The sequence below is a fragment of the Myotis lucifugus genome, unplaced genomic scaffold (assembly GCF_000147115.1).
Source record: "Myotis lucifugus unplaced genomic scaffold, Myoluc2.0 scaffold_532, whole genome shotgun sequence".
Classification (NCBI taxonomy): Eukaryota; Metazoa; Chordata; class Mammalia; order Chiroptera; family Vespertilionidae; genus Myotis; species Myotis lucifugus.
In genome coordinates, this window is record NW_005871580.1 from 79,107 (window position 1) to 90,203 (window position 11,097).

Below are 11,097 nucleotides of genomic sequence, written 5' to 3' on the forward strand. Positions count from 1 at the left end.
CATCATTACCATCCTTTTTTATGGTGAGAAACATTTAAGACCTATTTCTTAGCAACTTTAAAGTATGCAATACAGTATTATTAACCTCAAATACCATGCTGTACATTAGCTCCCCAGAACTTACTCATCTTATAACTAGAAGTTTATACCCTTTGACCAACATCTCCCCATTTCACTCAGGGTTAGCTTTCTAATTGTTGGCCTTGTTGTGGGATAAGTCTGGGGTCTCATACCCTGCCGTGTTGGTGACATTATCATTTCAAATAGACATCCCGTAACTTCTTAGTAGGAATTGACAAAATTTCCCTGGAGTCTGAGTACAACCAAATGAGAACAAAAGACCAGTAAGAGGAAATCTAAATCTTTGCAATAATTTAAATGTTAACCAGCTTCTGCATTGCCTGTGACAATGTGAAGGATCCAGTGAAGATGTCCACACAATCATATTTCTTGCTCAAATGAAGCACATCCTTTATCAGAGTGACATGAAAATAAAGGGGCCAGGTCAGCACAACTATTCAGGTACATGCTTCCTAGTTACACAGTGAGGAAAAGTTTAAGTACTGAGAGTCAATTAGGAAATTAGCACTGCAGAGAAGAAGGCTTGTCTCCAAATTAGGTCCTCTGTGGTTCAGGTGAATCTTTACGTCTCTGGTCCGTTATTCTTATTTTAAAAATAATTATTTATCTTTCAATTACAGCTAATGTACAATATTATATTAGCTTCTGGTGTACAACCCAGTGATTAGACATTTAAATAACTTACGAAGTGCTCACCCTGTTGAATCTAGTACCCATCTGAGACCATACATAGTTATTACAATACTATTAACTATACTAGAGGCCCGGTGCATGAAATTTGTGCACTGGGGGGGGGGGGTGGTCCCCAGCCTGGCCTGTGCCCTCACACAGTGCGTTAGCCCCACGATTGATCTCCACAAAGAGGTAGGCCCCGCCCACGCATCCAGAGCTTCTCAATGGATTTCCCCAAAGAGGTAGGCCAGAGCCAGGGGTCCCACCTCTGGCATTGCTGGGTGGAGCCTCGGGACCTTCCTCTGCACCACGCACACAGTGTCAAATCCCCGCCCACCCACATGCATCTGCTGCACACACAGTCTCCAGGTGATGGATTGTTACACTGTGACAGCGTGAGGGTGTGACAACCACATAGGCTTTTATTCATATAGATTCCCTATGCTATGCTTCACAACCCCATGACTATCCTGTTACTATAAATCCAATTTGTACTTCTTAATCCCTTCATGTTTTTCACATATCCCCCCAACTCTCCTTCCATCTAGCAACCATTCAAATGGTCTCTGCATCTGTGAGTCTTTATCTGTTGCTGTTGGTTGATTTATTTTGTTTTTTAGATAATACGTATAAGTGAAATCATATGACATTTCCCTTTCTCTTTTTGTCTTATGTCACTCAGCACAGTATCCTGTAGGTCCACCCATGCTGTTGCAGACGGCAATATTTCATTCTTCTTAATGGCTCAGTCATGTTCCATTGCATATGTACACTACTTCCTTATCCACTGACCTACTGATGGGCACTTGAATTACTCCCATATCTTGGCTATTGTAAATAATGCTGCAATGAACATATGGATACATATTCTGGTATTATATTCATTTTTAAAATATTTTTTTTATTAATTTCAGAGATGATGGAAGAGGGAGAGAGAGATAAAACATCTATGATGAGAGAGAATCATTGATCAGCTGCCTCCTGCACGCACCTCATTGGAGATCGAGCCTGCAACCCGGGCTGGAATAATGTGCCCTTCACTGGAATCAAACCCGGGACCTTTCAGTCCTTAGGCTGACACTCTATCCACTGAGCCAAACCAGCTAAGGCAGTTCTGATATTATAGTCTGATAAAGTTATACTATGGGTGTCAAGAGTTATATCAGCTTATCCTATTCTCAGATGAAACTTCAGCATAAACATTTTTATGCAGTAAAATGAATGAATGCATTGTAAAGAATAAAGAGCAGTACCCTTTTCTTTTAAAGAGAGTGGATGTCATTAACTATCCCCTTTTTATTCTTTCAGCTGTGGGGTACAGATTTTGACCCACAGAGAGTCCTCCCAGCCCTGCAGAAGACACTCCAGGACGTCCACCTAGATTATGTTGATCTTTACATCATGGAAACGCCCATGGCTTTTAAGGTGAGTTCAGACACCTAAAGGTTTGGCCTCTGCTCTTTGGCAGCCATGAGCCAGCAGCCAGGTGCACAAAGCTAGTTCATTACTTAGCACCACAGAATATTATCGTTTTGTTACTGTAGGTCAGACAGGACTGACCTAACCCAACAAATGCCCAGAAAGATTATGTGTAACAGACTCAGGCTTGGATCCCATGGTTCTTGATTCCGAATCCAATGCACTTTCTATTACAACATGTTTTTATAACTGTAGTTTAAATTCTCTCCATCAATCCATCACATAGTCACCAAACAGTGCTCCATATTTTAACTGTCCAGCATCCAGACACACCCTTCTTCCCACTCATATAGACTTGAAAATATCTCTGCACGACAAAACGCAAAATAATATATACAACTGAAAACTTACTCACCTTCCACCCCCAAAAAGGGAAATAACCCAAAGATTGATCAGGTTTTTTGGGGGGTCAGCAACGAGATCATGGTGATAGCTATTCCTCTGGTTCAAATGCACTTCTTCTTTAAACTTTCTCAATCTATGGACTCTGTGTTAATTTAACCACCAACAACACATCCCTACTGCTTTCAAATGTCTCCGAGAAAGGAGAGACTGAAAATGAAACTGGTCATTGAGGTGCCCAGATTTCCTTCTCACAAGCAACCTGGCTGCCCTTGTTCTGTTCTCTGGAAGCTCTTTCCTTGATGACTCTTCTCTATGGTAACATCCAAGAGGAACTTTGGGAAAGATTCCCCTTTTGCATTCTTCATACAAATTTGCAAGCTTCACAATGGCCTTGGTTAAGCAAAGGCCAGTTTGGGACTTCGTGGACAGTCAATATACCTCAAAAATTTGCTTGGCTTTCAGAAAATTCACATTCAGTCAGCTCCATTAAAGAGTAATTAAAACTAGAAATCTTCTTGTATCTAATCTTTAGCCTGTGGTTTCTGAATCTTAGTAAAGAAATATCCTATTCTCGCTCATCTGATCAGTCCTTAGCTTAATGCCCCTTCTGACTTGAAATAATACAAAACAGGGAGGCACAGGTCATGCATTCTTTGCACCCAGTCTCCATCTCATTGGATGGTGCTCCTTTGTTGGGTGTGGCATCATTGGCCTGAGATCTTACCTTCAGAAAGAAATGGACAAGGATTCTCCCAAAGTCCAATTTTATTTCCCTCTAGGATTCTTACTTCCTTTCCTGGCTGACACAGACTTTTCTAACTCTAGAAGGCTCAGAGCTGAACTTCTGCCATTTGGGGAGGCATCTAGAAGCAGAAAGTACCTGTTTTAGCAAAATATGATCTTACCACTCATCTTACAAGCCAAGTAGCAATAAACACATTTATATTTCTTCAGGACCTGACTGAAGACTGCAAAAATGGCCAACAAACTCTAACACCCAATGTTTTCCTACTAAGTGCCCTAAAGCTCCAATCTTAGTATGCCCATTGTCAGAGTCTCAAGGCACAACAAGGCAACAATTTAACAAGATGCCATGCTATTGCATAGCAAGAATATCCAATTCTCAGCTGGAGAATCCTCACTATCCACAATCCCATACTGACCTACCCAATTCCACACTCTTTGTTCATTACTTGCTATACCCAACACCTTTGTTTTGGTCAGAACTCTTGTTATAAATGGCAGAAACCCAACTCAAATTGGCATTAGCAAAAAATGGAACTAAGAATTCCAAGGCATATCTAATTCCAAAGGACTGGATCCAGAAGTTCAAACTATGTATCTACACTCTGGCCCTTTCTCAAAAATCTCTTTCTATATGATGGCAAATGCCCACTGACATGCCAATCCTTCCTTATCAATACAACTTAAGAATTTAGAGGAAGAGAAACTACACATTAAACCTCATAAAGAAACACAGATCAGCCTTGCTTGGGTCACATAACTTTTGCTGACTAATCTTTGTGTAAGGGCATTGGTGTCTGACATCTGTGGCCAAGAATTGGAGCTGGGTCAGCCCACACAATGTGCAATGAGCTCCTCTATAAAGAAGGTTAAGGAGAGTAGAAAGCAAAATAACCGATTTCCATTGCACTCATTAATCAGAGGTCACATAGCAAGCATGGTGGTATGAAGCATGGGCTACAGATTCAGGGCACCTTGTTTGTATCCCAGCTCTGTCACATGTGCGCCAGATAACTTGGTCAAGTTATTACCTGATCCTTTTACATATCACCTAAACATGGTCCAGTGGAAAGAGTATGAACTTTGGAGTCACACAGAAGAGGGACTGACTGTCAGCTTTATAGCGTATTAGCATATTGTCTTTGATATTCCTGAACTTTCCTTCAATTTCATGATTGGTAAATTGGAGACGATACCAACTCATTTGCCAAGTATTGTGAGGAGTCATTAGTGTTATATATGTGAAATTACAGACACAGTGCCTGACATTTCATAGCTAATAAAATGTTATAAAATCTTCAGGTGGAAATATATATTCCAATATACAGAATATCTTCAGTTCACAAAAGAAAAGGTTGAAGCCCCAGGCAATGAAATAGCTAACTCAGGTTTAAAATCCATCAGACTGAGACCAGATCCTTGATCCCCTGATGCCAATCCCATATTTGTGCTTCTACACTGTACAGCCCCTTCTGCCTTATGCTCTTAAATGAGGAATGACATTTTTAAAAGATAAATTAAGTTACTGATGAACAGGAATTAAAATCAATAGCATGGATTTTTAGAGGGTTGAATTATTCTTCTAATACTGTCTTACAGTAGGAGCAGGAGTAGAGGGAGAGAGACCATGGAATGATTCGGATGAGGGATGAGTAAGGTAGGCACAATGGAAGCTTAAGAGGAACATCATGGAAATAGCTAACATGGGCTCAGAAATGATAAGGACTTAATAAAAATCAGGGTAAGTAAAAAATATTTAACACAGTGTATGATAGAGGCATAAAACCATTCTGAGCAGAAATAAAATTGGGAAATGCAAAAGGCAAGAAATAAGGAGAGAGACTGGACTGGAAATGTGGGCCATAGTGTTGAGAAGTACAAAGGGCTTGGGAAGCAAAGAGAGAACGGGTAATTAGCATGAATGATTATGTGGTATTGAGGAATAAGTGAGACAGGAGGAAACTGAGTCAAAACTGTGTTTGCTAAAGAAAGTGTTATCACGAGGGGAATGTTTTGTCAGGTGAGATGTAGAAGAAAAAAAATAATATAATGAATTTTGTCCAATTGTTTGATTTTCAATAAAAATTCCTATTATCCTAAAAAGACTTCAATGCTGCCAACCATACCAAATAGACACTGTATCCTCTTATTATTTGACTAGAGGCCCAGTGCATGAAATTCATGCACTTAGGGGGGTCCTTCAGCTCGGCCTGTGCCCTCTCGCAGTCCAGACACCTTGGGGGATGTCCGTCTGCTGGCCATCACCCCCACTGTGCTCACTAGCTGTGAGCCCGGCTTCTGGCTGAGTGGTACTCCCCCTGTGGGAGTGCACTGACCACAGGGGACAGCTCCTGTAATAAGCGTCTGCCCCCTGCTGGTCAGTGCACATCATAGCAACCAGTCCTTCAGCTGTTCCGTTGATTTGCCTATTAGGATTTTATTATATAGGATATCTTTCAACACAGTTGACCATTATCTCCTGTACACTTTTTCTTCTTGTGACTTCTATAATACCACGCTCTCTTGATTCTTTGGCAGCTTCTCTGCCAACCTCCAAATGTTGTTATGCCCAGAATAGTACTTCTATTCTCAATATTCTTCTTTTACTGAGCCACACTGTGTCTATAAATGACTTCATATAGTTGCAAGGATTATTATTTTAAATGTAAGGGCTACCAAATTTTGTCTACAGCCATGGCCTCTATCTAAGCATCTTTCTGAGACTTCTCTGTTCAACTGCTTTCTCAATTAGCCACTTGAACATTTGGTCATTTCAAACTCAAAATATTCATAAAAAACTCTTGATTGCTAACCCAAACTCAGGAAATGATTACCAACATCCACCCCAGGAGCCTAGGAATCATCTTCATTTCTCTCTATTCCATTTTCAAGCCCATAAGAAATGAGTCGCATGTTTAGATACAGCCAAAAAAGAGAAATCTGAAAGATAACGTTCCACACCAGTTAACCTTAGTTGGGAAAGCATCATCCCAAAACCATAAAAGGGAGTTGACACTAGCTATGGTGTTAAGTAGGAAAAAGAAATGCTGAACTCCTGGAGGGCCCAAAAATGAAAGGAAAAAAACCAGTGAGCAAGTCCGCCAGAACTGAGAAGTAACATGCCGTGCTCTCCTCAACTTTAGACTGTCAAAACACTGAGTCTCAAAATCTGCTATTTTTTTAAATATATTTTATTGATTTTTACAGAGAGGAAGGGAGAGGGATAGAGAGTTAGAAACATTGATGAAGAGAAACATTGATCAGCTGCCCCCTGCACACTCCCCACTGGGTATGTGCCCGCAACCAAAGTACATTCCCTTGACTGGAATCAACCCTGGGACCCTTTGAGTTCGCAGGCTGAGGCTCTATCCACTGAGCAAAACCGGTTAGGGCTCTACTGTTTCTGATGAGTAATTCTGTAATTAGGAGAAAATTCATGGCTTAAGAACAATAATCTGTGGATAAGTAAAGAGAAAATGAATGCCAGTATAGGATAATGAGATTAATGTGTCACATATTTTGGCAAAATGAAAGAATTTTTGGACAGTCCCATAAAAGTAATAAATATATATATAAATATAATTTATTATATAATTATGTAAACACTAGAGGCCCAGTGGCCAAAGTCGTGCACGGGTGGGGTCCCTCGGTGCGGCCTGTGGGGATCGAGCCCCAGGTCGTGCCCCCAGCCTCACAGCCCCAGCTCGCGCCCCCATCCTTGCAGCTCCCACAGCCCCACCTGGCACCCCGCCTTGTCCTGGTGCTGCCCCATCACCTGCTCTACCATCCTGCCTGCAGGGCAAACATACAAAGGAGGAATATGCAAAATTTCAATTAGAAATTCCGGCAGTGGCCCCACCCCTGCCGCCGCTACTGGTCACTGTCTGAGGAGCAATCAGTCATAGCCGGCACTCCCCCCAACGGGGCTCCTCAGTGCCTGGAGCAAGGCGGCAGCCCCGCCCCATCCTGCCACGGCTGGCACCATCCACTCACCTCCTCCACCATCCCACCGAGGTCCGACTCACGTCAGGTCCCATCGGGGCTGGTAGCATCTCCACTGCCGCCAGCTGCTAGCACTGTGTCACCAACACCCACCATTTCTGTGCCACCCCCTGCTTGTCAGCGCACATCATAACAAGTGGTCAAACTCCCGGTCAAGGGGACAATTTGCATATTAGGCTTTTATTATATAGGATATAAATAATTAAACTTGAATTGCTTTCCCAGAGCTAGGGTATATTGGCCTAAAGACAATTCAAATTCCATCATTTCAATTCCCAGATATAAATAAAATGAATTATATTTGTTCTTGTTTTACTTTCTCAGCCTGGAGATGAAATTTTTCCTAAAGATAAGAAAGGCAATTGGATATTTCACAAGACAAATCTGTGTGCTACTTGGGAGGTAAGTTCAAGTAGGCCTTTTATTCTTTCATTTTAAAAGACTACATTTTTGAATTGTGATCTGATTATTCCTATTTGATTTAGGAAGAGATGCAGCCTTTACCCTGCCATTCCAAATTCTGAAGTCTGGGAATACACTCTAATGAGTACAACATGGCTTTCTAATGGGTGTCCCCCTCTAGGTAACATTGAAGACCTGAAGGGTGGAGTTGTTTTCAGGAGTGAAGAGGCAGCTACTAGTTTTCTGGTGCTTGGGGCTCTCTACCCAAGAGACAATATACTCACTCCTGATGTCATCAGAGCTGAGTAATTTGGAGTCTGGTGTTTCTCTCTAAGGGTCTGCCTGACAGGTTAGCCAGGATCCCCAGTAGAAAATAAGCTCATTGCTCAAAATAACAAGGTATTTATTTCACAAAGAAACAACATATCTCAATTACAGATCCCAACATAAACAGAACAGAGAACCAAGGACGTTTAAATTAGCCAATTAATATATTAAAGAGATAAGAAAAGATATTAGCAATGAGAAATAAGAAAACATTTTTTAAAAACAAGAATTAAGTAATAATTAGGAGAAATGAAACACAATGCAATAGATGGGAAAATATGAAATGGATATAAAGAAAAAGGGATCAAACTGAAAGATCAGAATGAGGAAATCTCCCAACATGAAGTAGGAAAAGACAAGAAAAAAATTGAATATGAAAGAAAAGCTAAGAGATGTTCAGTACTTAGGATTTTCGGTACTCACATAATAGAAAAACAAGAAAGAAAGAAAAAGGTAAAGAGGTCATAGTTAAAGGAAAAAAAACAGAGATACTGAATGAGCATAGGTTACCAAAGAGTGAAGAGAAGGAAACCCACACCTAGACACAATATAGAGAAATTTAAGAATATCAAATATAAAGAAAATGTTAATGCTTCCAGAGTATAGCAAACAAGTCAGTAAAGGGGACAAAATGGAATAATAAAAGATAATCCAAGACAAGGCAGGAAAAGAAAAACAGAAGGTATATGAATAGATGAGGAAATAAAAAAAACTAATACCAAGATGAAAGATTTAAACTCAGTGATATCAATAATCACAGTACATATACATATTTAAAACAATACAGTTAAAAGGCAGAGGTCAGAATGGACAAAAAGCAAAACCCCACTATATGTTATATACAAGAAACCCATTTTGATTAAAAACGTTTATACAAACATGTTTAAAGTCAAAGGTTTAAAAAATTATAGGACAGGAAAAAATATACTATGCTAATAGTAATAAAAAGAAAGCTGGAGTAGCTATTTTAATATCAACAAAGATTCCAGAGCCTCTTTATTTCCAGGGATAAAGAACTTTGTTTTATAATAAAAAGGTAATAAATCCTAAACATCTATGCACCTAATAACAGAACTCCAAAAATACATGAAGCATAAACTAACAAAACTGAAAAGGGAAAGGCAATAAAAGAGTCATTCATACTAGTATATAATGAGACTAGAGGCCCGGTGCACAAAATTCGTGCATGGGGGTGGGGGGCGTGTCCCTCAGCCCAGACTGCACCCTCTTCAATCTGGGACCCCTCAGGGAAAGTCCAACTGCCGGTTTAGGGGTTTGGGCCTAAACTGGCAGTTAGACATCCCTCTCACAATCCCGGACCAGTGGCTCCTAATCACTTACCTGCCTGCCTGCCTGGTCACCCCTAACTGTCCCCACCATTGCTGGCATGATTGCCCTCACTGCCTCTGCATGCCTGCCCGATCGCCCCTAAATGCCCCCCCACCAGCTTGGTTGCCCCTTACTGCACCCCCTGCCGGCCTGATCGCCCCACACAGCCTGCTGTTCAGTCATTTGTTCATCCCTCATTACCCCCCCTGCAGGCCTGGTCGCCCCCAACTGCCCCCGCTGCCGGCCTGGTCACCACATGCAGCCTGCTTGTTCAGTTTTTGGTCGTCCCTCATTAACCCCCCTGCCAGCCTGGTCATAGGCAGCCATCGTGTGAGTGCATGAGGGTTAATTTGCATATTACCTCTTTAATATATAGGATTGGTATCAGTTTTGTTTTGATCAGTTCTGTTATATTATCAGCAGCACAGGGTGCAAAAGAATAACAGAATAATATTTTCAAAGTATTAAAGAATAAAGAACATTGAACTTGAACTTTATATCCAAATTGTAAGACAAAAATAATGCATGATGAAAATATTTTCTGATCCACACATTGCTAAGAAGTTTTGCCACATTAAGACCAACACTGAAAACAATTACTAAATAAGAGGAGGAAAACTCTAAAAGATGCTTCAAGAAGTGTATAAACTGAAAATAATGAAATCAAATATGATAAAGTTTTTTATTATCTATAAAACTATCTAATATTAAATAAAAAGAGAAATATATCCTATCTAATAAAAGAGAAACATGGTAATTAGCCATACGGCCGCTACCCTTTCCATTGGCTAATCAGGGTGATATGCAAATTAACTGCAAGCCAAGATGGCGACCGGCAGCCAGGCAGCTTGAAGCGAACAGGGAGGCTTGCTTGCTCCAGTGATGGCGGACTCCAACGTTCCCCGCCTGCCTTGCCGGCCTCTTAGCTGCAACTCTAAGCAAATATGTTGCAAATATAGAAGCTAAACAAAACCCCAGATACCAGCTTTAGTCAGCCGGGCTTCAGCCAGCCTGACCGCAACATTGTATCAAATACAGAAGGTAAACAAAGGCCAGAAACCGGCTTTCAGCAGCCCAGGCCTCAGAGCTAAAGCTGGCCCAGAATAAAAAAAAAGAAAAAGAAAAAAAGGAGCGGTTGGGAGCTTTAGTCACCCGCCAGCCTGAAAACGGCCCTCAGCCCCTCAGCCAGACTGGCAAGGCACCCCAGTGGGGACCCCCACCCTGATCCAGGACACCCTTCAGGGCAAACCAGCCAGCCCCCACCCATGCACCAGGCCTCTATTCTATATAGTAAAAGGGTAATATGCCTCCCGGCACCGGATCAGCAGAGCCGCGAGGCCTCCCAGCACCAGGATCAGCGTGACAGGGGGCAGCGCCCAAACCCCCTAATTGCCCTGCGGCTCTGTGTGTGACAGGGGGCGGGGCCACAACCTCCCTATCCACCCTGCTCTGTTCGTGACAAGGGAAGGCGCCCCAACCCCCTGATCAGCCCTGCTCTGTGCCTGATAGGGGGTAGCTCCCCAACCCCCTGATCGCCCTGTGGCTCTGTGTGTGACAGGGTGCAGCGCCCTAACCCCCTGATCAGCCCTGCTCTGTGTGTGACAGGGTGCAGCGCCCCAACCACCTGATCGGCCCTGCTCTGTGGGTGATAAAGGCGGCGCCCCAACCCCCACCCCCCACGGGCCCTGCTCTGTGGGTGACGGAGGTAGAAGCCAT

At 42.2% G+C, this 11,097-nt stretch overlaps 1 protein-coding gene across 1 annotated transcript in view; it reads left to right on the top strand.

Annotated features, from left to right (window-relative positions):
- The window catches only part of LOC102419360 (3-oxo-5-beta-steroid 4-dehydrogenase-like), a 53,951-nt gene that overhangs the window by 12,572 nt on the left and 30,282 nt on the right, over nucleotides 1–11,097 (top strand). Inside the window, exons 3-4 of the mRNA XM_006104011.3 lie at nucleotides 2,062–2,178; nucleotides 7,648–7,725. Coding sequence (XP_006104073.1) covers nucleotides 2,062–2,178; nucleotides 7,648–7,725 — 195 coding nt within the window. The remainder of the gene's footprint in view (nucleotides 1–2,061; nucleotides 2,179–7,647; nucleotides 7,726–11,097) is intronic.